Below are 27,984 nucleotides of genomic sequence, written 5' to 3'. Positions count from 1 at the left end.
GACTGTATTAAAAACCTGATCCTTTATGAATATTTGTTACAGTAAATGCTGCTGAGATTTTAGGAGAAAAATCAAACATATGCTGATGATACAAGGGAGTGAAGAGACAGAAGCTTAAAAAACCATAGAGGGAATTTGTTTCCATTAACTGAAAAGGGAGTGATGAGGCCTTGCTTAAAGAATGATGCATAGAAAAAACAATTATTAGTCGTGCGTGGGAGGAATTGCAAATTCTGATAAGCGTTCATGTCAGGATGCGCACGTGGAGACGTGTTTCCAGGTCATCTTCTCGGCGCCTCTGTCAGCTCCAGAGCCGCGCGCAGGTCCCGCGCGGCCTCAGAGTGCTTCCTCTGGGAGCTCCTGAGAGCATGCCGCAGCTCCTGAGGGGACACCAGGTGGAGGCGCAGCAGGGAGTCCACCAGCTGGGAGCGAGCGTTGCCTATGAACGAGTGCGACAGGAAGAAGGGGAGGCCTCCGTCGGATTTAGTGGTGTAAAGAGGGACTCGGACCATTCCCAGCACCTGGGAGGGAGAGAGAGGAGGTGAAGCAGAGCAGGTGCCGAGATCCTGCAAATTGCTGCCCTTCATCACTTGTTACCTCGAGACCGTGATCGACCGCGGTGGACGCGGCTGCTTTCTCGACCTCTAGAATCCCCTCCTCCTCCATCTTCTTCACGTAAAAGTGAAGCATCAAGCGGGAGGAGGAGCCTGGACGAGAAGGGGCAAAGGAAGACGCCACGTGGTCTTCTATGGAAACTGGCACGGCTACACCCAGCTCCTCCAACAATTCCCTGGTAAGTCCCTCCTCCAGGGTCTCCTCCGAGGGCTCAACCAAACTAAGGTGTTGAACAATTGAGGAATAAAACGACTTAGTCAAAAAGTTGAAACAATCAAATAATTGTGCAACAGAAGCTTGGGGTGTGCAAATAGTCCCTAGGATCTGATAAGATTCATGTTCGAGTAAAAAATACAGACAGCGGGCCCTTTAAAGACAATGTGGTTGTGCAGTTGCACGACTGTATCAGACAAACGCGCCTAGAAGTTAAAAAGTGTGCAGATAGTCAGTATGAAGAATTTAAATGTGCAAGTTAAAATGGCTAAGTCCATTGATGCTAGAAACAGAAAGACCAGTAGCTGTCAATTTACAGGATGATGTAAAATACTGTGCAATTAATTTAAATCTTCAAGTTACAGAACTTCAAATTATATTCCCTGAGAAGTGTGCAAATAGACAGTAGGCGACAGGGGTGCATCCTCAGCCATAACATAACGCAGCGTCACACCCAGAGAAACATTTTTTTTTTCTCTCTCTAGGAATCCAGCCAGATGGCAAGCAGCAGCCAATCGGATCAGAATACTTTTGCAGTGTGGTGTGGAGAATTCGAAAGAGGACCTAGCTGTTGTAAAGCAATGGTGCTGACAGCTGCTTTCTCCATGTAGCCCCGTGGAATGTTCATTGGTAAGTACAGCTGTGCATCATCAGCGTAATAACACAAAAAAAAGCTTCCTGGATGGGAAGTAAAACATCTTCAGAATAGAAGTCCAGTTGTTTTATTTTATTAATTATTTTTTTTTGAATTGATCATAACCTGGATGACTGAGAATCTTCACCAACATACGTATTCCCTAAAAGGGGCGTGTAAAAAGAGAGCTAATCTGGTCCAGGTTTAGTGCCCTGAAGTACTCCACAAATCTGAGGTGCCAAAGCGGAAAAGTGTGATGGAACAAAACTGTTAGTTTTACAGGTGATGGAAAAGGTTGTCATAAAAGACTACAAATACTTTCAAATCATAACTAGAACTTTTCATTCTAAAACCAACAACAAACATTGCAGAAAACCAAAACACATTTGTTTGATGTATTGTTTTATGTACTACAGCTACTAAAGTTTCGGTTTTCACTCAGGTCAGAATTCTTCTTGGAAGCTGTACAGGAAAACCTCATTCTTATTAGTACAGAAATTAAAATCTCTATATAAAGTTTCAGCTTCCATACAGTTTAAGCCTTAGTTCAGATTTAATTAGGATTTAGACTACCTTCTATTGCCAAAAACTGTTTAATATCTACTATTAAAACCAGAAAGCCTACTCTGGAAATTGTCAACCTGCTGTGAGTCACTAACAAACAGAAAATTACCCTCTTTCCTTTAATGAACTGAAAGTGATGGTTTATTTTCTACATTTTTAATTATCCATCCATGCATCCGTCCATCCATCTTCTTCCGCTTATCCGGGGTCGGGTCGCGGGGGTAGCAGCTTTAGTAGGGAGGCCCAGACGTCCCTCTCCCCAGCCACTTGGGCCAGCTCCTCCGGGGGAATCCCAAGGCGTTTCCAGGCCAGCCGACAAACATAGTCTCTCCAGCGTGAGGGTAGGAACGTAGATCGACCGGTAAATCGAGAGCTTCGCCTTTTGGCTCAGTTCTCTCTTCACCACAACGAATCGGTACAGCGCCCGCTTCACAGCAGACGCTGCACCAATCTGCCTGTCGATCTCCCGCTCCATCTTGTCATTCGTGAACAAGACCCAAAGATACGTAAACTCCTTTACTAGGGGCAGCACATCCTCCCCAACACGGAGGAGGCACTCTACCCTTTTCCGGCTCAAGACCTCGGATTTGGAGGCACTGATCCTCATCCTGGCCGCTTCACACTCAGCTGCATCTGCTACAGTGAGAGCTGTAGATCATGCCCTGATGAAGCCAATAGGACCACGTCATCCGCGAATAGCAGAGACACAATCCCAAGGCCACCAAAACTGATCCCCTCAACACCTTGGCTGCGCCTAGAAATTCTGTCCGTAAAAGTTATGAACAGAATCGGTGACAAAGGGCAACCTTGGCGGAGTCCAACTCTCACTGGAAACGAGTCCGACTTACTGCCGGCAATGCGGACCAGACTCTGACACCGGTCGTACAGACACCTGACAGCCCTTATTGAAGGGTCCAGTACTCCAGTCCATACTCCCGGAGTACCCCTACAGGATCCCTCGGGGGACACGGTCGAATGCCTTCTCCAGATCCACAAAACACACGTAGACTGGTTGGGCAAACTCCCATGCCCCCTCCAGGATCCTGCTGAGGGTGTAGAGCTGATCCAGTGTTCCACGGCCAGGACGAAAACCACACTGCTCTTCCTGAATCCGAGATTCAACTATCTGACGGACCCTCCTTTCCAGAACCCCTGAATAGACCTTACCAGGGAGGTAAGGTTAAGAGTGTGATTCCTCTGTAGTTGGAACACACCCTCCGGTCCCCCTTTTTAAATAGGGGGACCACCACCCCAGTCTGCCAATTCAGGGGAACTGCCCCCGATGTCCACGCAATAATTACAATCATCTAATTGTTCATATGTATTCTCATACACTTCTCTAAGTGATGTTCAAACTTTAGCTGAATATGTTAACACATTTTAGCACGGCGTTACGATGTGTTGCAGATTTCTTTTCCTCTGTTTTTGCACATGTCATTTATTTTGTGATTTCTTGGTTTGTTACATAATGTCAACGTGTCGGTGAATGACGCACCGGCAGATCTGGCAGAGAGTCATGTAATACACAGATAAAAAGACACAAGTGATTCATATTATGCTGAATACTAATCTGTTTGATTAACAGTCTGTTTAGAAAAGCTCGTACAAAGGGACTTCTCATACATGTTTCCTTATCTTGTACAGTCTTTGCTGCATCAGTATTCTAGAGATGACGTGATTGTTTGTGCTGTGCTGTGAAAGATTAATATCTTTATTGGGAGGGGGGGTCTGCTCATGAAGGAAAAAGATGTATTAAGAAAAGCTATTGTGCCATGCAAAAGGCCTTTAAAACTAAATCCCCTTCCTCCCCAATTACATCTGGAAATCTGCAGTAATAAGTCTTTGTAAGCTCTGTACATCTAGAAACTTTACCCATTTCTCTTTGCAAAATAGCATAAACATCCTTTTTCTAAGTCTTCTGCTGGATGCTAAGTTGAATTTAAGTTTGGACTTTGACTGTGCCATTCTAATGCATGACTATGCTTTGATGTAAACCATTGTATTGTGACCCTTATTGTATATTTAGGGTGGTTATCCTGCTGGAAGTTGAACACCTGCTATTTTCTCAAGCAGTTTCTAACAGGTTTCCTTCCAGGTGTCCAATATATTAAAAAAGGAGCACTGCGTAAGTTTAAAGGTTAAATATTATTATTTTTTCTTCCCCATACATGCCCTTACAATTAGGTGTAAAAGGAATTTTCCTCTGTTTACCGCAGTTGCCTCTAGAGGCTGCATTAGTCAATTCATAAGAGAGTGCTGTGGGTCTTATTCTCTGGGTTGTGCACGTAACATGCTGCGTGCCCTTGCTCACCTGGCTACTTTGCTTAATCTCCATTGACACGATAGCGAGAGAACACAGGCTAACTTCAATGTTTAGAAGTTTCTTACCTCAGAAGACATTACGCCTCTAAACAAAAGACCTGTGCAGTCACTTCTCCCATATATGTGTACGACACTTTGTCATTTCAACTTGTCGCCAGAGGGGGCAAACCTCTGCAAAAACTCTGGAACGTGCGCTACGCTCCTTTAAGGTCCATTCGTTTTTTTTTTTTTTTTTTTCAATCACCTCAAACGTAGCATAATGCTGCCACAACCATGTTCAGCTATGGGTTACACAAAGGTTCTAAGGGGAATGCTGTATAAGAGAATTTGCTAAATTTAAAACTGCAACAGCAAAAACTCACCCGCCAGGGAAGCCCAGCAGACCGTCGAAGCGCATCTGCATCTGTTTGAGGTGACAGGTACCGTTAAATACTCATGCGACAACGTGTCCATTGAAAGTTACACAAGGAAAAATGTGGAGTTTTCGCTTTAAACAGGGTGATGTTATTGTTCATGTCACATGTGAGTGGCTCGTGTCGGATCACACACACAAGGCTGTTAAACAAACCCCCATGGGTGTGGAAAGTCACCACTCAGACTGTACTCACCAGTACAACGTGCCTGATGGGAATCCTGCCAAACAGCTGAGATGCCGTATCAGAGTAGAGCATCACGTGGCATGCATGCCTGCTGTGAGAGCATTCCAGCGCTTCGTCCCTCGACAGCTGTCCACTCGCCATCTACAAGCAGACCCGCAAACAAACAAGACATCCAAGCAGTCACAGCCCAGTGACCCCTGATCACCACGCTGAAGCCCCGTACTGAGTCAATCATGCAAGTACTCTTTTTACCTGTTTTCCCTTCTTTATGTGCTGAGCCAAGAGTCCTGACTGCAACCAGCCGATAAGCCAGGAGAAATCTCTGCATTTAGAGGAAGTCATGGAAAGGAGGAAGTCTGAAGGAAAATCTTTTCCTCTTGATAGCAAACACTTTAGCTCCCCCTATGTGTATGGCGCAGGGTCACAAACCCCTGAAATATATCTTCATGAACAGTTCATACCAGTGCACCTCAAATGTGTTGCTTGATTACAAATGCTGACACACTCAGTGGGAAAGTCCCATCACCGCGGTTACTTTTAGCACAGCTTCACATTTAACTCTGAGCTGATCCCATCAGAGAAAGGCATCCATCATCACTGGCCTACTAACCATAGGTGAAGGTTGGATTGTAGGCAGACCGGTGTATATATATAAAACCTCCCTTTTGTGGCTCAGCCAAACATTTTAGCTCAGCTATGCAATTGCAGACTGGAAGAATTCCTGAATAGGGGGTTTTCACTGACGTCACTGGCCAACTTCCGGTCCGCCATATTGGGTGGTTCACTTCCTTATCTCTAGTTGTCGTACACGTATTATCGTATCGCGAATGGATAAGTACGCCAGCGGGCTAGAGCGACCAGATAAGGACGTATACCTGAGGAAATGTTCCGTGATCGACCATATGGACCCGTATGCCCTCCACGGTGCCTTGTTTAGCCGTAATCCAGACGCATTACCTGGTGTTCGGTGAAAACCCTCTGCACACTCTTGAGGAAATGAGAGCTTACAAGGGTCTAGAGGCTCACAACCAGTTCACATCTGGTTATGTACATCAAGGAAATCGCCATCATACGTGGACGGGTGAGTTTTAATAAGATGGTAAAAATGTAAACGATCCGACGCAAATGCGGCGCATGCTTCTGCGGTGGCTGACGGCCGGCGGCCGGCGGTGCGCGAAGGCGCTTGGCTGCAGGGCCGCTCGACGCCGCTCGCGGCTTTAATTATTTAAGCAGAACAATGACCAGTGCAAAATTAAGTTGAATTTACCGTATTGGCGCTAGGAGCTGCAGATCATAAAGCCAGCAAACAGTGGGAACACAGCAACTCGTTCAAAGGTAAGCTGTGCTCAGACGGGCTCTGGCACATGCTAACCGTTAGCGCTAACAACCACTCACGCATGTAATGTACTTTTAACTTGCTGCTATGTGTTTCAAAGGTTTAGAACACACTCTCATTGACATCGGGATACTGTGGAAAGTTATGTTCGGTCGACTTACAGCCGCGATCCAAGCGAGCCGACGACTCTTTGTTATCACTAACAGTTGTTCTCCGTGGTTGCGCCTCCAGGCAGGAAAGCGGTGGAAAATTAATCTGTTTCTATGTTTTTCCCATGGCGATCATGTGTTGCGCTGTTACAGCCCACAATATAGCAACGGTTTACCATGGTTGAAATCAAGTTAAGGTGAAATTAATCAAATTAAAACACGGCTGAGAGAGGGAGTACAGTACGCGGTAGTAATAGGCAGTAGAGGCGGCGGAGGCAGTCAACACGGCAGCCGCGGAAAGTAATAAGTCATGACGCCCAAGCCCTATTATTAATATATTCTTCTTACATGTTTTAAATACTTAACAGTTAATTACCTGTGACAAAGTGAGCACCGCAGACTCTGGCGTATTCCAGCTTAACACCGTCCAAATCGGACCTGGATATCCGTGTCAGCCATAGGTGACGGCGTTGTTCAGATAGCTGTTTTGTTTTTTCACACTGATTCACTATTACGGCTAGTAGGCGATAGAAAGAGCGTTGTTCTCCACCTCCACGGGCCGTGCAACCAACCATTAAACACGTTTTCCCCATTGTTCACTTCCAATACTGCCTAAGGCGTCATACAATGCAGGTCAACGGTGCGAAACGACTGCCACCCAATATGGCGAACGCGCTGAGTAGTCACGTGAGCGTGACGTCAGCTGAAAACCCCCACCGCATACGAGATCCCAATACTTCCATCCATTTCTCACTCCACCACTACCGATAGACCAGACACCAGGACACCTGAGCTCCTTTGATTTCTGTTCTGTCTCTCTTCGAGGTCGGTCGTGTTTTTTCTCTCCTCTCCAGCTTTCACCTCCCCCCTCCTGCTTCTGCTGCTATGTCTTGTCTTTCTGAGCACTTTCTTCATATCACCCGCACTCTGAAAAACATGGATCTGGTAAGCTGGTCTCTCAGTGCTATTGATCAAATTGTTTCGACAGGTAGGCAACGAAAGGGGGACCCGTCCGGTCCTGATTTGACTCATTTCGTGGGATACACCTTATATTCTTAGATGGAAAACGATGTGTCTTTCGACTTTGTCATTCCTGGACGTTTGAAACTTTGCATGTTTGGATTCAGGATACTTGGATTTCTACTTATTGGATCTGGTGGATTTTTGATGTATCAGCAAATACAGCGGATGTCGGTAGCCATTTGGCCTTGATCCGGCTGCATATGACGCGCTCACTAAGGCGGTGAACGGACAGACCTGGAAGGTGGAGGAGCGACACCGAAAAGCTGGCTGCACTGGAACACAGACTGGCTTTGGTGGAGATAGGATAAAATCTGGAAGTGAAACGCGGAAAAGCCCAACAATTTGGAAATTTGGATTTCACCATTTGGAGCCAGCAAAAAGACTTAAAGCTGACGGGAAAGTCAGTACAGCTTGTCTCATAACAAATAACATATTTGGACTATGCCTTCCCTATCTAATCACTCCTGGATTGTTATGGCGGAGAGTGCTCAGAACTCTTCCCTGCTCCCTCCTCCCCCGCTGACATCTGCGGATGCTTTCTGAACTGTTGGCTGGCTGATAACATCAAGGACAATGGCCTCTGGAGAGTGTTCACAGAAATATAAACATTTTCACCCAAACAGACACACATAACTGATGCTCATATAAACTGATGAACTTACACCCGACTAGTCTCAAATGTTGACCTTCTGCTATAGACCATTTCATTGTTATTGTTTTGATCCGGGTTTTTCGCGCATGCGCGCCGGACTGGTTGGCAAAAGACGAACACAATGGCGGACGCAAACACAGAAACTGACGAGTTCTCCACGTATTTTTCTTCTTTAGATAACGTATCACAAGATCGTTTTAAGAGTAAGTTGATTGTTGATGGTATCAGATTGCCAGATCCACACAGCAAAAGCCTGAAGGGACGGAGCGAGTCTGTGAAATGCTGGCCAAGTGTTCCGTACCGCATACAGCTGCCTTATAAACACGGCAGGCCAGTACAGACGAGAGAGCATGAAAGCCCCTGAAACCACTGGACGGCTACAATTATTTTATATCGGGAAAAAGGCTTCAGCAACGCCCGCGACGCCATGAGGGATTAAGCGGGTCAGAAAATGGATGGATGGACGGATGTTCAGACATGTTTGTGCAACAGCACAAAGCGGCATCGGACACAGGCCGCGTCTCAGCAGAGAGGAAGACCCGCCTGGTAAGTTAAAAAAAACATTGTTCACTACGGATTATTTTGGTGTTTTTGTCTTATTAAAATGGGTGGGGGTGTCGGCAACATTGCAGCGTAAACACAGAAGTACTAGCGCCCGTGAACCGGGGCGTAATGCAGCCGCTGTCTGGAGCAGCAGCCGCTTCTCCGGCCCGTGTAGCGATCGCCACCTCCCCTCCGCCGCTATTTAAGTAGCTATTTAATGACTAGAGCAGAATTAAGATGTATTTACCGGAGATGAAGTGTAGACTGCAAATTCTGTCGTAGTATGTTGGCTCCCCCAGTCCATTGGGAGTGTCTGCCTGCGCCCTTTTCATTGAAAATATCCATTTCTTTCTTCGTCCTTCCTCCTTCGGTAAACGACAGAAACGTACATCCAACGATTTGGAATGCCTCTGTGTGCAACCGGGAGCGCAACAAGTCATAGGCATTGTTTAGATTCCAAAAATAAAACGAACTAAAAGTACGCTCTAAATCACCCGTTTTGTCATGTAGTAGACGAGAACAGCTCTGTTTTTGCCAACCACCGTGACCCGGATGTAGCGCTGACGTCACGCGTGAACTACCCTATATGTGTCTCGTCTTATTTGTGCTTTTTGTCTAAGAGGTTTTTGATATCTCAAACTGTATCCTGTAATAGAATAAAGTATGAGGTATGTTTTTTTTTTTCCTCTCACCTTCCTTTTTTTGTGGCCTCTATTTTTCCACAGAGTAATGGCAGCGCCCTGTGGGCAGCGTGTAAGGCGGTGTCCTTGGCAGCAAGGCCTCAGTAAATCGTCTCCCCCTGAAATGTTTGGGATGTTTGTGATGGCGGTTGTACTGAAACAGCAATTTCCCTCTGGGATTATTAAAGTAGCCCATTTCTGATTCTGATTTCTGATTCTGAAAGTTGGTTTGATGCACAAAACGGACGGCGTCATGGGTTCACACAGGGTACCGTCTTTCCCCCCACTTTTGAATTATCAGTTTGAGTCTGGGCTGTATTGTGTACAGGAATACAATTTGAACATCATTGTGTCAGAGATCACCAGTACAAGGGCCTCGATTGAGGAACTTCCTGAGCTATCCATTTGCAGCCGAACAGCTCACAGATAAAAGATATCACGGTGGATATCAGACAGAACAAGCCACATCAACCGCAAATATCTAATCAAGGGGGTGAAAGAGGAGGTGGTCTGGATTAACAGAGAGCTATTCTGTTGAGTCATGAGTCAGTACAAATGGATACACGCCACAGGAAAGGACAGTCAGGATGCCTGTGGCACTGCAACATCTGCAGCAGACTACTACTAATGCGTTGGCTTTGAAAGCTACCATCCTCTTGCTGTGGTCAGTGGCGTTTTTGACACATACGATGTGGCTTAGGGTGGCCCAGGGCGGCAGCAAGAGCACTTAAAGTTTTAAAGGGAAATGTTCTCTGTCAGCTGTGCCCAATCAACGAGGAGATAATGCCCCCTAGTGGTCTACATAGTAAAAAGCAATTTTAATAATAAAATAATAATAATAATAATAATAATAATAATAATAATAATCCACCCAAATGTGTTTCTTTTCTAAAGAGATCTGGACTGTATTCCAACATTACTAGATCAAAAAGGAAAACAACTGATGCCACAGAAGTTGTGAAACGGACAGAAGACACACACCCACAGAACCATATTTTTAATGCTTCTTTTGTTCCCTTGGATTAAGGCAAGTATGAAAAGCACAATACATAGATTGGTAAAATTTAGACTGAATTATAAAACAGGAAAAGCTTAGTTTGATTTAGGGTCAGGCCAGTGTATGGTTTTGAACTTTATCTACCTATGTATCTACTGGACTAATAAAATTGCAACTCATAACGCACCAAAAATATGAGTCACGTCACCGACTTTTCTTGTACAAATAAAACTGCTGTTTCACCTTTAGTCAGCAATATCCAGTCATGCGTTGCACTCTACGCATTTTTTCGTGACGTCAACACTCACGGTTGGTTGATCAGATGTACGTTGACCAATCGCCCCCGGCTACTGGGTTTATGGAGGTGTGCTGCTGCATTCGCGGATAACTGGAAAATTGGCTTATTCACCAAAACAAGGTGTAATACTCTTTATTGCTTCAACGCAACATTAATGTAGGGGTGCTCTGGGTAGTTTATGAATAGTTTGTCTCTGACCCTTGTCTGCTCACAGTAAAAAAAAAAAACTTGATGTAGCAAGCGCAAAAATCCGAAAACACTTTAATTTGGAAGTTTTAGTTCCGAGGAACTTTAAACGCAGCGTCGAGATTCACCCACGAATAAGACGAACTAGTAGTTTTTCCTCTATCGACGCACTCATTTCAAGGGGCTGCATGTATTAAACTACATGCCGAGGTAAGTAAACACTTTGCTGAGCTTTTAAATGTGTAACCAGCCATGTGTTCAATTCGAGTATTATTAACCCAGCCCTGTTGCGTAGCCAGCCGCTCATTCATTCTGTCAGACGGAGCGCATATTTCAGAGACGTCCGCTTTAATAGCCTGGGAGAGCAGCCGAGACACGTTCCCCCGCGTCAGCGTACGGCCGACAGACTGCACCGTGAGTATGTCGAGCCGAACACAACAATAATCCTGCTATCGCTAGCTAAGGTAGGAAGCTAACCGGCTACATGCAGTAGGTGTGGAATTGACGCGTTTTAGACAGGTGGGAACCTTACCTGGCCGGAGTTTCAAAGACGGAACATTGAAACTGGAGCCCGACTTAAATCCAGCTCTAATTCCCGCAGAAGTGGAGTCTAGACAGGGGTCAGCAGTCTAGTTCTAGCTGATATCTCTGTGCTTTTTTTATTTCTTTTAATGTACTGTTGTATTCAAACAATGACCTGGGGTCTCGTTTATAAAGCTTGCGTACGCAGAAAACGGCGCATGAAAAACTTGCGTACGTCACTTACCACGCAAAAATTGGCATTTATAGAAAAAAGAAAAGAAGAACTTGACGGGAAAACGTGCGGTCCAACTGTGACCCAGACGTACGCTCACGCTGGAGACGGGGGAATTGGCGCCACAGATGGTAAGGTGGTGAATTGCAGCCAAACTGCATCTTCTCAGACGTTCAATGTCACTCCATGTCAGACTTTAATTGTAGATCGACTTGATCGTAACTACAGAAAGGACCATGAAAATATATTTTTAAAATAAAACTCTGCACAACGTTGTATCGGGGTTTTCTACCATCACATCCCTTTTCCCCGATGATCACCATTGATGGATGCATTGGCACAGCTGGAAGACCTTGCAGATGGGATCATGCATTTCCTGGGCAAGATGCCAGACTCTGAGCATTACATTCTGCTATAACCTACAGGGGAAAGTGGCTATAAACGCACCCAGTCAGCCTCCATTGGCTTCCTAAAATGCTTTTTTGCAGTGTTTTTGTTTTTTTGTTTGCTTTTTTTTTTTATCATTTTTGGTCTTTTATCATCTTAGGGGAAACGTTTCCTCCTGGTCGATCTGAGCGCACGGCCTCAGAGGAATTTCAAACACGGAGCACGGCGTTCATGCGGCATTTAAAACAGCAGTATGGTTTAATTTTTAACAAGCTTTTAACATCTGTGCTTTTACGTTTGATCTAATAAACGTGGCATGTTTAATAAACTGACATTTTTCCAAACTTTCTTTGCTTTTTCTCCGTGGCTGCCACGTCACCACGATGGGTCAGCTGTTTAAACACGCTTTGCTGTTGATGAGGAGCTTTGCGTGTAGAGGGCAGCTGGGATCTAGAAAGGGAAATTCGGTGCTGGTGGGCGTGGTTTTCTAAATCTGAATGATTTGCGTAAGTACCTTTTTAGTGGGAAGTCCACACGATGGTTTATAAATGAGACCTCTGATCTGTTCACCAAAATAGATGCTATGACTCTATGATGGATGTTTTCAAATAATGTTTCTAACTCATCTCTTATTGCTTTTCTGTGATATTTTAACAAAAACTAGTAAAACTAATGCTTATTATAGTACAGTTTCTTTTTTTGTTTACTGGTGTGGATTCAGTGTTGACCAATATCACACAACCAAATTTTGTTTTGTTTTGTTTGTTAAATCTGCGTAGACCTCTTTTATAAATGTAATTTATTTCCCCTTTTTGTCTCAATTATTGAGCTTTCAGTGCCGTTGACCACGGAGTTCTTCTTCTGCGTCTTGAACATTGTCGGTTGTCTTTATAAACCCTGTCAGCAGGTCAAAAGCTTAGAAATAACTTTGGATCTTAATTTAAAGTTGATCATAGAATATATCAGACATTTTATCGTTTTTTTAAATCATATCAGAGCCAGATCCTTCCAAACACAACCAGATTAGAAAAAAAACCTGTTTCATTTATTATGATACAGTTTGTGCAGGAATAGCAAGGCAAACACTTCCCAGTTTTAATAAAGCTGTTTTTTTTCCCCCCCTTGTCTCATATTCCTACCAGAATGGCCTCCAGCATACCGGATGAGGTGATGATGAACGCTGCTCTGATAAAAGAATTAGCCGATGTGGCAAAAGATGAAGCCCTTCTGCAGGGAGTATTAATGAGGACCAAGGAGACCCCGAACTCATCTGAGGTGCATTTTTGGAAACATTTTAGCTGGCTTGCAAAGTCAAAAAAAAATTTTATGCTGTTATAAGTCCAGTGTGAAAAAGCTCACTCTGTTGTGGTCAGATCAGTAGGTTGATTAAACGGGACATATCCTGCAAAATCTACTTTCTTTTAGCACTTCAATGTATTTTGCTGTGTACTTGGAGTTTGTAGGTGTGCGAAAAACTGATTTCGCACATCCGCCATTTTTATTCCTCACAGTGATTTTTGTAGTCCAAGCTGAAGGTGCCGAAGCCTGTGGTGGGCACAGACGCAAAAACAGATAATTGCAGAGCGAACTTTTTGTTCATTGCATTATTGTTCACGTTAAGTTTAGGGATTGTTTGACCGGTTAGCGTCTATTTTATTGGGTTTCAATTACTAAGTACGATAACGTTCACAAGAAGAAATCCGTCCTCTGTTTATGTCGCTGTCCAGGTTCAATACACACCCACACAGACTACAGCAGTGGCAGTCACAGCTCCACAAAAAGCCATTAGTAGCTGTGCAGCTTTCTTCTTACCTTCTTCCTGTTTGATGCGGTCGGCTCCAGTTGTCGGCTCCCGTCGCTCAAAAACAGACGGCGGGATCCACATAATTAGTTTTCTGTAAACTGTACGCCGCTGTGTGACCATGATCCTTTTAATTAGTAGTGTAACCGAGCTTTTTGGGGTTGTCCCCTTTAAAACTAAATTTGGATGAGAGTGAATTCTAAAAAAAAATAAAAAAAAAAAAAAAATGTATAGGCGTAGCCTCCAGAAACTGGAATCAGTTCAGTTTGAATGGGCCTGTAAGCTACCGCTGATGAAACAAGCAGAACAATCATGCTAGATGGGATTTAATAAGACGGCTCCATTTAATCCTGTTTGAAAGTATTAGTTATTGAAGTTATTTTCTCAGCACAGTTATTTCTCTGTTTTTATTCCTCAGACCTGAGGAAGTGAGTTTTTTTTTTTCCATATATTTCCTTCATTCTCGTTGCAGTTGGTGACGTACGCTCCGTTCACTCTCTTCCCTTCGCCTGTGCCCAAACCCGTGTTCCACCAGGCTCTTGCGGTGCAGACCCACTTCAACACAATGGTGGACAAGATCAGCCAGGACACAGACTTCCTGCAGGAGGCTTTAGCCAGGTTGGATACAGCAGGACCATGAAAATCATCTGTTTTTCTATGCAGAGTGATGTTAGGATTCAGTCGTGCACGGCAAGAGTAACAGTAAACTGTTTAATCTCGCTATAGAACGTAAAGAAATACTAGTGCTGGGCGATACAGCTTAAAAATAAAGTCTCAGGTTTTATCATACCAGGTCCAGTAAATCGATATTTTGTCTCCCTTTTGTTTCATAAAAGCAAATTCCAGAAATTATATTTCAAGACTTGCTTTTATTTCACTTGTCTTGTCTGAGAGTTGACCTGAATTCAAAGTACAACTAAATACAAGCTGTGAAAGATGCTGGTAAACAAACATGGTGGGATTTCGAGCCCTGTAGACAAGCACAAGTATTTAAAAACCAATCCTAAAATCCACTGGGAGCCGGTGTAAGGAATGTAAGACTGGAGGGATGTGAGAGAATTTACAATTTATCTTATTTTTATTTTTTGTAAGTCTGGGTGCTGCGTTCTGGATAGCTTGGAGGCGTGGAATAGAAGATCTGTGTGGCTTTATAAAGGGAGCATTACAAACGTCTAGACGAGATGAAACACATGCATGAATAATGTTCTGTAGATCTACTCGAGAGACCATGGCTCGCATTTTAAAGATGTTTCTTAAATGAAAGAAACAAACGAGAGATGGATCGGATGCGCGCGGGAAAGCCCAACACAATCTCAAATGGGGGCTCCCAGATTTCTTTTCAGTTGTGGATTTTGTTGCTGGTCAAAAAGAAGCAACTGTGTGGTTGATTTTTGCACGCAGGTGGGTAGAAACATATATTCCTATATTATGTAACATTCAACATTGCATGGATTTACCAAAACAATTTCCCCTTTTCTGGATAGAAAGCATTTTTTTCATGGAAGCCCAAAGAGTGCATTGGCAAAAAAAAATTATTAATCGGTAAAATACATTTATCGCCCAGCCCTATTGAATACAATCTTAATGTGATCCATAAACGTGTTGCTCAGAATGCCTTGTCAGTAATTGAACAGTTTCTGTTTACAGCACCATTGAAGTAGACGATTTCACTGCGAGGCTGTTCAAGATCCACCAGCAGATCCTAAAAGAAGGAAAGTCTCAGGTATGTTGATGTGGAAGATCTTTAGGTTCGCATCTACTTTCATTTAAACGAGCCATTCTGGCTCCATATATGCTAAAGATGCATATATGGAGCCATTCTATAATATGGTAAAAGATGAATTGTTAAGTGTGAAAGACACAAAGGAAAAAGTATTTTTTTTTTTTTAACTTGCAGTTTTTGCTGAGTTTGTGCTGAATGTTCATTGGTGGACCTCAATCATTTGCTTATTTTTCTTTCTTTTTTTAATTGTTTAGTCTATTGTGTTGGGTCTCAATCGTTCTGACTACATGTTGGACCAGAAGGATGAGAAAACATCTTCTCTGAAGCAGATCGAGATCAATACTATTGCTGCAAGCTTTGGCGGCCTCTCCTCTCGCACGCCTGACGTACACAGGTGAGTCAGTCCGTCAGCAGTGCATCCCACAGAACGGGCCACATACGAAACCAGATGGAAATTACGTGACCAAAATTAGGTTCTTTATTTTTCCCAGTGATTGGAGATGGAGGGGTTGTTTTCTGTTAAAGGTGACCTGTTCTGCTTCCTTTAAACCTTTAGGATAGGTTTGTGGACTTTACCAAACATGTTTGCTATGTTTTTTTGTACAGTCATTCTCAAATAATGAGATTTCACCTCCCCAGTTTCACCTATTCTGAGCTCATTTAGAATGTGCTGTTTTTATTTTATGCAAAAAAGCTGGTTGCGCTCCCAACTCAAAGTTTAACTTGCACTCAGACTTCATACACCTGAACAGTCTGCCAGCTGATGCAGTGGTACAGCTGTACGTCTTTGATCCCGAGTCACACCCAGACACAGAAGTGCACAGCTAGCAAGAGTAGCCCTAGGCTATCAGTAGCCGTTAGCGTTAGCTTGTGCTAAATGATAGATCACGTTCTTGCCAAACAACAATGCAAAGCAAAGTTCTCGCATCTCCATGAGCTGCAGATTTCCAATGAACAGTCGAGGTGGAGCTTGGCTTCAGTATGAGTCTTTTGGTAAATCCTGCCAGATGCCGTCGGTAGTTTTCAAAACATGGCAATGTCAAGGAAGGTTGTCCCTGGCTGGGAGATTGCCATCAAAACTAACGTGAAGCCACACGTCTCTGCTCTCCGTGACTGGGAGATCGTGCACGGACACGCCTTGTTTATGCAGCCAACAACAAAACGTTTGTCCTCTCCTGCAGCCGTTGTGCAGCGCATACTCCGGGAAAAGCAGCTGACCAAACGGGCTGCTCCTCAAAAAACGAAGTTTGTTTTATTTTATTTATTTATTTGACAGGGACAGTACAATTAAACATTGCAACCAGACAGGTGGCCGAAGTCCAAGTACATAAGGCTTGTAGCCATGGGCTAATTTGCAGCCTTCGTCCCTGGTTAGGCTTTTAAAAGGTGTAAGCATTAAGGGGGAGGGAGGTTAGTAAAGACACACAAATGCATAAAAAACAAGAGAAGTTAAAACAAACAATACAATACAAGCCAGTTTAGTGCTCACACTTTTGATTGTCTTTGAGCCATTTTTTCAATCTTGTGGAGAAAAGTCGAACATCACTCTGTGACTTAAGCTCCAGAGGCAAAGAGTTCTAGAGATGTGATGGTTTCACTGAGAAGGCGGACTGACCCATAGATGTCCGACATCTTTTAATCCTGCAGTTCCCACTAGCTCCAGCTCTTGTTCTGATTCCTTCATTTGTATACTTTAGAACAAATTTACAGATTACTTCAGGGGCAAGACCATTAAGGCATTTAAAAATAGCTTTTAAAAATGAAAAATTTATAAAATTTTCAAATGTCATCATGTTGTATTTTTTAATAATTTTGCAGTGATGCCACTTCACCGGTTTTTGATTGAATATTTTTAGTGCTTGTTTGTAAAGTTAGAGGAGCTCCGCTTGGTTTGCTAGGTGAGGCAACAGTGCCCTAACCTGACAACAGCCAGATGCATGTCTCGCTCCGCCTAGCTCCACTCACATCCATCTGGGACACCGCCATAGGAATTGCCTTTATTGAAGGCTGGGCCTTATCAAAACTTCTTGCATATGATTGGATAAGCCACTTGTCTGTCATCTTTATCGACGTGCTATTTCAACCACTCACACCGAGGCCAACCCGTGATGCTGTGAGAGCGACGCAGGAAAAAACAAAATTTTTTTTTAATGTGTTTGCGGCTCTAGAGGCGCGCGTTTTATTGACAGTGAGCTGACAGGAAGAGGAGGGAAGACAGGCGGCAAAGCGCCGCGGGTCGGAGTCGATCCCGGGCTGACCGCGTTGAGGACTAAAGGCCTCCTAACATGGTTCACGCTAACCGCTCCGGGACGCGGGTTTTTTTTATTTTTGTTATTTAGCACTTCGACTGTTTCTAGAAGCAGTACAGATGTGACTACAAAACATGCCAAAAGATAATTTTTCATAATAGGTCATCTTTAAAAAAAATGTCCTACAAACTTGGTTTAATTTGAATAAAGAATAAATGATTGCTTAAACGTGGAGACAAAGACAAAAAGCTCAGTGTAAGGATTACCCATGGTGCTCTGCCTCTGGCTCCACAGACACATCCTGAAGGTGTGCGGCAGGCTGGAGGAGAGCCGTCAGATCCTGGCCAACAACCCTGCGGCCGGTCTGGCCAGGGCACTCGCCAAAGCCTGGGAGCTGTACGCATCAGAGAGGTAACTCAAATATTTCTCACTTACAGGTGCATGCGCAGATTTTACAGCCGCTCTTTGTTTTTTGGATTTTTGTAGTAGACGTCTAAAGTTATGGTGGATTTTCTGTAATCAACATGGTCAAAATCCTACATAAAAGCTCAAATATATACATACACTAATATATGAAAAATTGTCTCTGAGTAAGTTGTACAGCAATGGCACACTTTATATCGTTATAAGCAAGTGTGTGGTCTAATTTTGGTTGGTGTTAAACTGTTCTGATCGCTATATAAAGAATCAGAAATGCTGCAGTTCCCTTAATCAGGTTGGGTTCCTGGAACTTGCTTTAAAGGGGATTAGTTTAATTTAAAAAGAGTTCAATTTAGTAACATCTGAAACAGAGAACCAAAGAAATCAAACAAAGTGGAAAATGACAGTTTGTAGGGAGGAATTGAAGCTTATTTAGCACGTTCCCCCAGAGTGGATTTTGCCAGAAATACTTTTAATAAACTCCGATGAATAGATGACCAGCAGATGAACCCAGATGACAAACACAGAACAGAGAAGAACTTTTTGATTTTGAATTTTATTTTTTCTTGCGAACCCCTGGTTCCAGGTCTTTATCTTCCTGTCTTTAAAGCTAGAGGATCTGTTCTTGTTGTAGTTGAAAGCCGTGTTGCCATGAGTGCTTGTTGTCATTTCAGAGCGGTTGTCCTGTTCTTGGTGGAGGAAGTCCAGAGGAACATCTTTGACCACCGCTACATTGAAAGTGAACTCTGGAAGAGGTAAGAATTGGATCTGAGTTATTAAGAAGCTTACAGATCCAAATCTGTACATATAATGTCTCTCTTGCACAGATACCTCAGCGTTGGCCCAAAGTTTCCTTTTACTCACTTGGTTCATTTTTGCGTGAGCAAGAAGTAGAGCTACAGCGATCAGAGATGCGGGGCAGATTTCTGATCTCTGCTTTTGGCAAAATTTTGACCTGCTGTTACAGATTTTAGCCAATTCTGATTTCTGTTGAAGAACCAGATTTCCCAGCGATCCGGTAACAAAGTAGTGGTTCCTAATTTAAAAAGAAATACATAAAAGTTGTATAACTAGCAGGATTAGCCACTGTAAACAGCTGCCTCCATGTTTATACCCTAGAAAATGGGATAGTTCCATAAGTTCACCCCTTTGCCAGTTAAACAAAATACTTCTATGATCTGAATGTACGAGGCCTTCACTGACTAGAAAGAGTCAAGAGTCTGACTGGGCCATCCAGTGTTAAGGCCAGGTAACTGAAAACCTGACTAGTTCTCAGTGCCTCTATACTAAAAAGGATGGACATGATCTGCTTGAGTGAGGGAAATGATTGTATTTTGTTGTAAACTCTGCTTTTTATGTCCAAAACTTTGTTTCAGAAACATCCCCTCAGTAAGAAAACGGTTTGATGAGGTCTATGAAACAGGATCTCTTGATCCGGACAAGCGGCTGTTTGTGTAAGTCATTCTCAGCAATAAGTCCTAGAACTGTATGAACCCCCCCCCCCCCACCCCCCCTCCTCGCTAAAAGCTACATTCTATGCATTGTTAGGATAAATAAAGATAAGAGATTAATTTGAATTTCAGGGATGGAAAAGAAGTAGCAGTGGTGTACTTCAGGGACGGTTACATGCCACAGAACTACATCAACGAACAGGTACTTCAGTCTTTTTCTTCCAAAAGGGGAAACGTTGCAGTTTGATTAGTAAAAGATGCTGAAGTAGTAAAGCTGTTAGTTGCTGCTTTAAGATAACTGATAAATGTATTATCACATTATATTTCTACAAAGCTGCCAGGCAGCGGTGCCTTAGTCTCTCCAGTAAGGGACACAAACTACATGGATTATTGTGGAGCTAATCGCTCCACTTTAAGTTACCTTATTGCTAACTTCTAATTGATTTGGACTTAATTAAGCAGATGTTAAGTAGATCAGTCCTGATTTATTTAGTGTAAAAATACTTCATCAGAGACGGCTCTGTCTCAAAGGAAAAAATCATTATGTTGCACAGAATGTTTTAATATTTCCTTCTTTGCAGAAGCTTACTTTTGGATCTGGAGAATATCTATCTGTGTGTGTGTGTGTGTGTGTGTGTGTGTGTGTGTGTGTGTGTGTGTGTGTGTGTGTGTGTGTGGCTCGTTAAAAACAACTGAAGTGGTTCAAAGCTCAAAGGAGAAAGATGACGTGGAAATAATCAATAATATTGGAATAAAAAGAGTCAGAATACCTACGATTTTTAGGCAAAATAAGTAAAATGACATGAATCTAATCCTGGCCAGCATTTTAGCCAGATATTGTTTTGTGAGGTCAGCTACGGTGTTTTTATGTTTAATAATTTATTTAAACTGTTTAACCATTTCAGACGTTTCAAAGGACTCTATTTTCCAACATGTTAAATCTACGCAGTTTTGACTCGTCGTTTTAGAACTTCAGCAAGTCCCTCTTATAAGTGGGAAATCCCCACCCATTCATGCCCTGATGTTTATCCACCAGCTCTTTAAGAACAGCCCAAAGGTTTTAATCTCGATAAATACGCCAAATTATCACTTCAATCAATATTGGATGATCACTGGAGCTGGTCACTAATAGTCCCAAATTAAGCTAATAGCTAATCCATCTAATTTACTCTTACACTTTTTACCAGCTAAGGATAAAAGGAAGGTATAACTTTGACAACCATAAGGTTGAACTTTTCTGGTCTTTCTGGAGTTTAGAGAAGGAAGTTGAGGCCTAATTTGGAGTCTTGGTATCTAAAAGTAATGTTGAGAGGAAGAAAATTAGTTTAAAGGTCCCACGACTCGTGGACACATCAGTTTCTTATCTGCAGAATCTGCCATCTTACTGTGGTCCGGATCCTGTTCCGTCTCCTCCCAGCGAACCTGACTGGGTCTCTAGACCTGTACTTCTCAACTCTGGTGACAGGGACGTCTCTGCTTAACTGCTAGTATCCAACTTGAATTCAAATCAGAACCAAAAGTTGTAAGAAAGAAAGAAAAAAAGAAAGAAAAGACTGCTCCTAAAGGAAGTCCCAGAGTGATGAAGGTTTGCCATGACTGGTGAAACCATGAATCCTGGAGCACGTCTGGAACCAAAGCTGGACCTGCTGGTCCAGTGAATAGTGGCCTTTTGAAAAGCCTTGCTGGAAGTAACAATGTGTGTGTGATCGCCCCCCCCCCCCCCCCCCCCCCCCCACCCTCCCCCACCTGCGGTGTCTGTATGCCTCGCAGTAGAGATTCATAATCATGTTTCTGGTTTGTGAATTCCAGTGCTGGGATGTTCGTCTCATGATGGAGCGCTCTCGGGCTGTAAAGTGTCCAGATATCAGCACTCACCTGGCAGGAACCAAGAAGGTCCAGCAAGTGCTGACCAGGCCTGGAGTTCTGGAGAGGTTTTTCCCAGAACGGCCCGAGGTGGTGCAACAAATCAGAGCGACTTTTGCTGGCCTCTACACGCTAGACGTGGTGAGCAGAGCTTATTGTCATCGAAAGCTTTTTGCTTTTAAATATGTAATGCAGTGGATTTGGCTCTGTTTTTGTATTTTAAAATTGTCTGGTTTATTTCTGTTTTTGCTTTGGTGATTTTTGTCCACAGGGACCAGAGGGTGACAACACGGTAGCGATGGCCTTGGCAGAACCAGACCGGTTTGTTCTGAAGCCTCAGCGAGAGGGAGGAGGTGCGTGGATTCCTGCCGTATTACTGATTTATATAAGCATAATAGCCTTTAAGTTGGGGTTTTCTTCTTAGAGGTATATGCAAAGTTCTCGGGTCTGGATGTGAACACTTCTTTCATATTTGAGCCTTACAGCAATGGAGAATGGAAGTTGAGCCCAGTTTAATTTTGTTAGTAAGAAAAGCTACGCTTCAAATCTGTAAAACAAGACTGATACAAAATAATCACATCTCTTTATGATTTTAGCTGCAGCGTGTGTTCGGTACCTGCTCAGTCCAGAACCTTTTACAGGGTTTCCCCCCCCCAGGAAACCCTATCAGAGGGTTGCTGTGGAAAAAGCGTTTGAGGGAGCAGTTCTGTTTCGTGCCTTTTCTGTCACTCACCTAAACGTATTTGATCATCTAACAAATTTCAGCGTCATTTGAGTAAAAATGAAACGTAGTCTTCCAAAGGTGGTTTCATCTATTATTTAAAACCCTTAAAGGAAGCATTGGTTGTAAGACGGGTCCGTTTTGAGCCTCTTATTGAAGAGTGTTGGGGCCCAGTCACTCTGTGATGGACCGAGCAGTAAGGACAGTCGGGCACATGCATATGTCCGACAAAACTAGGTTGTTTTATTTACCCCAAAAAAGATAAAAGTACAAAAACTTGTCAAAAATGGATCCAGAAAAGAGGTGAAAGGAACAAAAACTACTCAAGATAACTAGTAACAGAACAAAACTAACTCAAACAAACTGACTTCGCTTAATGAGACGAAGAGAAACAGTCATAACAAAAACAGGGTAAACCAAAATGTGCACACTCATTTTGAAATGCAGTGTAATGGTGATAAATTAATTCCAAATAATAAAATGGCTCTGTAAATTAAAACACTATATGAAAAGAAATGAAATTAAATAAATGGTATTTGTTACCACATCTGTGTGGCTGTAAATGCAGCCATCACACACGCCTACGTTTTTGTGTTAAGGTAAAAAGAAAGAATTCAAACCAACCTGGCCCTACGATTGGTTAAGGCAAGTGCTGTCTTGTTAAATCATAAAATAACTGATTTAACCTTGTTTTTCGGGAGGAAGGCTGGGTTGGATTTCATTAGCCACACCCAGGCCTAATGTCAAACCTGCAGATTCAAGAAATCACTTGAACACAACCAGTTGGACAACATTAAGTTGTCAAGAAAAGATGGCAATAAACACATCATGCCCTGAGGTAAGGAAAATCAGGAACTGGTGAGAAACATGTTTTCATCGGCATCTGTCAGTCTTCAGGTGTTACTTTTATGGCTGTGGGATTCCAATAAAGCAAAGAAAGAGCCATTATCCCAAAATAGGGAGAACACGGAACAGTAGTGAATGTTCCCGCGAGTAGCCGGCCAACAAGAATAACTCCAAGCAGTCATCCAAGTCACAAAAGCACAAGTTTAAGCAAAAATGGAATCTATGGTTCTGAGGCAAGAACCACTGCTGACTAAAAAACACAAAGGCCAGTTTCACGTTTAGCAAAAAACATGTTTTGATGATCTTTAAGACTGGGGAAATCTTCAGAACTGGTGGAACCATGACGTCTGGCCGTCAGTCTGTGGCCTTAAGATCGAGGACACCTGGTGATGCAACAGAACAATAATCCAAAACACAGCAGCAAGTCCCCTCTGATTGGCTTAAGGACAGCAAAACGGAAGAGTCCTAGTCAAAGTCTGTGGTGAAGCATGACTTCACGCCCAACAATCCTCCAAAATCCATTCACTTCAGTTTATTTCCATAGCGCAGATGTGTCTCAAGACACTTTACCACTTTCATCGTGCCACGAAGAAGTCCTATGAAACCGACAGATTCCAGGCTAACTACATACAGTCATATTAATCCATCCCAGTTATTCTTTTGTATGTAATTAAACATAAACATGCCAGTGATGAAGGGCCCAAACACTTTCACTGAACTTTTTCTGTTTTTCACATAGATCCAGTCTGGTTCAGATAGTTTTTCTTGAATTACTCGATGACATGACATGGTCACAAAAAGCACAAAATGCTTTTTGTGACCATGGGCGGCTCTAGACGGGGCCCAATGGGGGCCAGTGCCCCTATAGCACGGGTTCTGACTCCTGTTCTAGGCCTCGTACTGAAGACATTATACTAAATCCATTTCTTATGATGAAATATGCTGGCACAGGAACCCTTGGACCAATTAGATTTTTTTACCATTACAGTTTTACTTTAACAATGATCACAAAACGAAGGTGTTTCACCCTCAGCTGCAGCCGTATTGAGACAGGATCACGGTTTTCATCTTCTAGGTCAGCGTTCTGACACCTGCAGCTTGCTGTTTGGCTCATTTAATGTCAAATGACGAAATGTTGTTTTTGTTTCATTCTTTCGTTCTGTGCCCCCGTGAAAACACCCTGGCTCCTCTGCCAAATTTGGTGTAGACCTGCTACTGTAAGCTATCAGACATCTTCTTTAAGCGTTAAAGAAGATGAATGTCTCAGCGGACAGGTGTAGTCCTGTCTCAGGTCCTAGTCCACTTTTCCACATCCTGAAACTGGCCGCTCTAATCCGATCCTTTGTTAGGTGGCTCTGTGTCATTCGGTGCTTTCTACCCTAATCCATGTCTAACTTTGATCCCGTCACTCTAGGTAACAACATCTATGGCTCAGAGATTGTCCGGGTCCTAGAGGCGGTGAAGGGGAGCACAGAGCGGACGGCCTATATCCTGATGGATAAAATTAATCCCGCTCCAGTACAGAACTACTTGCTGAGAAGAGACGCTCCCCTGGTGATCAGTAACTGTCTGAGTGAGCTGGGAGTGTTCGGGGCGTATGTCAGGTACGTGCCAGTGCCTCGCTGTTTTCACACAATACTGAGGGAGACGAAGGTTTTTGAAAAGTCTCTCCCCCATCTCTCAAACCCCCTTCACTGTCAGCCTACTTTGTAAAAATGAGCCACTAGTGCCACAAAACCCAGAAAAAGAATACATTTAAAAATAAAAGCATCCAAGTAAAAATGTTTAGTATTAAAGCTAAAATGATCAATACTTTGTAGCTTTCCTCATCAGTTCTCCACATAATTTTAGATTATTCTACACCGCTCAAGAAATCAAAGGAACACATTGAAAACACATCAGATCTCAATTGGAAAAGAAATGCTGCTGGATATCCAGACTGACATGAAATGGTGTTTAGGATCAAAGGAAGCCTCACCATTTGATGTATATGAAAAAGATTAAACCACAGAGGATGTTAACGAGAAAGTGAAACTGGAAAACTGATGCAGCAGCTGGTCCAATATGCTCAGATGTCTTTCAGCAGCTCCAAATGGTCCTCAGTGGTTTCTAAGGCCCCCAGGTGCTTGTATGCATGCTGACAACAACAGAGCATGCTGCTTATGAGATGATGGTGTCCTGGGGTATGTCCTCTCACATCCTGACCAGCTGAGCTCTGAGACAGTCTGAGGAGCAACCTGGTGGTGTCGCATGGAGCTAAACATGATGTTCTGTTGGATTTAGGTCAGGTTATTCCTTCATACTGCCTGCATACTGTTACCACATGAGGCTTTATTCAGCACCAGGAGGTACCAGGACCCAGTACACCAGTGAAGGGTCTAAGAATGGGTCTGAGGATTTAATCCTGATACCTAACAGCAGACAAGGTGCCATCGTTCATCCTGTACAGGTCTGAGTGTCCCACCATGGATCTGCCTCCCCAGACCAACACTGACCCACCACTAAACTGATCATCCTGAACCGCAGCTTCTCCAGAACCTTTCATGTCTGTCACATGAGCTCAGAGAGAACTAGTGTTGCACCGATACCGATACCAGTATCGGCCGGGGCGCCGATACCGCACTAAAATGGTGGTATCGGTATCGGCGAACACCAACAAATAGGGCACAGATACCATTTTGATGTTTGTATGTCACTTGAACGCAGCCTTCTCTCTCCCGACACTCACTAGTTCTACTGGATTCACTTTGTATTAGTCTTTTTTTCCTGCTTTAATAAGGTAGCAGCTTGACAAAGCCATGATCCCAATTATTTTACATCCAAGTAATATGCTTTTCTTCATATATACACACACACACATAAATTTCAAAGTAATGGTATCGGTATGGTATCGGTATCGGCCGATACTGCACAGCCAGGTATCGGGTATCGGTATCGGGCCAAAAAATGGCGTCAGCGCAACACTAGAGAGAACCTGCTACGATCGTGAGAACAACAGGACACCAGTACTGGACCTGCACATTCTGGTGTTCTCAGGCAAATGCAACAAATCTACTAGAGGACATGGGGCCCTCAGGCCCCCCTCATGAAACCTGTTGCTAATAGTTTGGTCAGAGACATTCACGGCAGCGGCCCGGTGAAAGTCTCTTTGTAGAGCTCTGGCAGAACTTATCCTGTTCCTCCTTGTACAAAGGAGCAGATGTCGCTCCTGCTGATGAGTTCAGCATCAGCAGGACCTAGAGTAGCTGCCTGTCTCCAGGAATCTCCTCAATGCTCTGGAGACTTTGTAGCAAACCCTGTATGAGTGTTTCCTTAAAACTCATATGCCTTGATTTCCCTCGGTGGGAATAAACAGGTTATGTCTCTTCTTTTATATCCGGCTTCAACTGTGCATAAAGTTTAAAACGATGTGAACCTGGATCTGACAGACGCCTGCTTTGGTCAGTCTCTTTGTGCAATAATGCTACTTTTAAACCCCTATTTTCTCATGTTTCCTTGTCTCCTCTCAGGCAGGGGGAGCACATGGTGATGAATGAGTGCGTTGGTCACCTGCTGAGGACCAAGAGTTCAGAGCACGAGGACGGGGGCGTGGCCGCCGGCGTGGCCGTTCTGGACAACCCTCTACTCGTCTAACGAGTCACCAGACCCACACAGACTGTTGTCACACTGTGGCCCAGACTAAAAGACCAGGAACGCTAAAAAGCTTAGGTCCAGCTTCACCTCATAGCACTGAGAGACGGCGCATCCATCACTCCATTAGAGATGCTGGGGACAGGAGTTCTTTGTGTAACATGCTGTCAGAGGACTTCTAAGAACCCTTTTGGCAGATTTTAAAGCGTGGATTGTTCTGGTCAAGAATGATCCTGCTCTCACATATAACCTGACACGTTGTCAGGGTCGCACATTTAAACCCAGCAAGGGATGGGGATGCCTAAAGCTTGTCTCGATCTGCCCAAGTCCACAAAAACAGAAATCCATGTTCTCTTTAAATGTAAAATGTATAGTCTGATACGTTTTTATTTCACATCTGGCAATGTTTCCATAGAATATTCAGTGTTACTTATAGGAAAAGAGAAAATATCTCTAAACATTTATTTAGAGATAAATGTGTTTCTATAATCGAGCTTCCTATCTTTGGAGCAAGACTGACACCTAATGGCATTGAAGCATAATTACACTACTTGAACAGTTGACAGGTTTTCTTCCATGTTCTCCTCTCCGCCTCCAGGGGGAGCTCTGACTGCAGCCCTGATGGAAGTCTAGTTTGATACTAAAGCGTTTTATTGTTTGATTGATTCCCAATAAAACGGGTAGCAAAGTTGTTACTCAATTTAACATCACATAACATAGCAGAAAATCAAGAAAGTGACCTTATGACTGCTTTTTTGTTTTTTTACATTTTAGATGTAGTTAAAGACTGAAATTATTGAAGAAAATAATGAAGTGAGTGAAGAAATTAAGCTTCAGTCACTATTGTTTTTTTTCTTAGTTGAAAAACAAACATCTTTTCACATTGGAAGAGATAATCTGAGTTACTACAAAAAATAGTAACATCTTTACAAGAAGATTAACTGGACCACAAACACTGATTCTGAAGTTCTCTACAACTGGATTATAATGAAATAGTTCAACGGCAAATGAAGACACTATGCTTTCCTTGTTAAAATAATAAATTATTATATATTTTATATAATAAAATCAAATGTGGGACTATCTTATCTAAATATATTTTATATATGATGTACCATTTCACATTTATCTTTCTGCCGGGATTCATAGTAGTCGCCTGCAGAATAGTTTTGTGAAAGTTTAAATGGTTTAAATTAACACAAATGAGTCTCAGCAGATAATCAACATAAATCGATGACCAAATGTTTTCCTCTGGACCAAAAGCAGAAAGTGGACATTAAACGAAACATCTGGAAACCTGCCTTGTCTGGGTTTCGTTTTTCACTGCT

At 43.1% G+C, this 27,984-nt stretch overlaps 2 protein-coding genes across 6 annotated transcripts; one reads left to right on the top strand and one right to left on the bottom strand.

Moving 5' to 3' along the window:
* zgc:103759 (U8 snoRNA-decapping enzyme) lies at window positions 1-11,568 on the bottom strand. 2 transcript variants are annotated; one of them, XM_021308823.2, is made up of 6 exons: window positions 11,344-11,568; window positions 5,200-5,269; window positions 4,957-5,088; window positions 4,711-4,751; window positions 598-835; window positions 1-521 (listed from the first exon to the last, which is right to left on the bottom strand). In XM_021308823.2, the coding sequence occupies exons 3-6, from the start codon at window positions 5,086-5,088 to the stop codon at window positions 282-284; spliced, it is 651 nt and encodes a 216-aa protein (XP_021164498.2). In that variant the 5' UTR covers window positions 5,200-5,269; window positions 11,344-11,568; the 3' UTR covers window positions 1-281. The 2 variants fall into 2 exon arrangements, with proteins under 2 accessions (XP_021164498.2, XP_012704733.2); XM_012849279.3 differs by lacking the exon at window positions 11,344-11,568 and adding an exon at window positions 9,894-10,124.
* LOC105915241 (glutathione synthetase) lies at window positions 10,665-27,956 on the top strand. Of its 4 annotated transcripts, XM_036150557.1 has the most exons (15): window positions 11,602-11,696; window positions 12,113-12,203; window positions 12,345-12,458; window positions 13,095-13,227; window positions 14,226-14,371; window positions 15,401-15,476; window positions 15,731-15,870; window positions 18,020-18,136; window positions 18,820-18,900; window positions 19,522-19,599; window positions 19,729-19,798; window positions 21,406-21,600; window positions 21,731-21,812; window positions 24,441-24,630; window positions 26,536-27,956. In XM_036150557.1, exons 4-15 carry the CDS (start codon window positions 13,096-13,098, stop codon window positions 26,657-26,659), a joined length of 1,431 nt encoding a protein of 476 aa, XP_036006450.1. In that variant the 5' UTR covers window positions 11,602-11,696; window positions 12,113-12,203; window positions 12,345-12,458; window position 13,095; the 3' UTR covers window positions 26,660-27,956. The 4 variants fall into 4 exon arrangements, with proteins under 4 accessions (XP_036006415.1, XP_012704731.2, XP_036006490.1 ...); XM_036150522.1 differs by lacking the exon at window positions 11,602-11,696 and adding an exon at window positions 10,665-11,021 and having other exon boundaries at window positions 12,113-12,458; XM_012849277.3 differs by lacking the exons at window positions 11,602-11,696; window positions 12,113-12,203; window positions 12,345-12,458 and adding an exon at window positions 10,666-11,021.
* Window positions 27,957-27,984: the final 28 nt, after the last annotated feature.

The sequence above is a fragment of the Fundulus heteroclitus genome, chromosome 1, assembly GCF_011125445.2.
Source record: "Fundulus heteroclitus isolate FHET01 chromosome 1, MU-UCD_Fhet_4.1, whole genome shotgun sequence".
Classification (NCBI taxonomy): domain Eukaryota; kingdom Metazoa; phylum Chordata; class Actinopteri; order Cyprinodontiformes; family Fundulidae; genus Fundulus; species Fundulus heteroclitus.
The sequence above is the reverse complement of the archived record's forward strand: the minus strand, read 5'-3'. Positions and strand labels throughout refer to the sequence as shown.

Bases quoted from the DNA above. Each gene is read 5' to 3' on its own strand.
- zgc:103759 (XM_012849279.3), bottom strand. From the start codon at position 9,982: ATGGTAGCTTTCAAAGCCAACGCATTAGTAGTAGTCTGCTGCAGATGT. The intron at 4,752-4,956 runs GTGAGTACAGTC...CACCTCAAACAG, and splicing joins CCATCAGGCACGTTGTACTG to ATGCAGATGCGCTTCGACGG. The intron at 522-597 runs GTAACAAGTGAT...TCTCCCTCCCAG, and splicing joins CGGTCGATCACGGTCTCGAG to GTGCTGGGAATGGTCCGAGT.
- LOC105915241 (XM_012849277.3), top strand. The intron at 14,372-15,400 runs GTTGGATACAGC...TTCTGTTTACAG, and splicing joins CTGCAGGAGGCTTTAGCCAG to CACCATTGAAGTAGACGATT. The intron at 18,137-18,819 runs GTAACTCAAATA...TTGTCATTTCAG, and splicing joins GAGCTGTACGCATCAGAGAG to AGCGGTTGTCCTGTTCTTGG.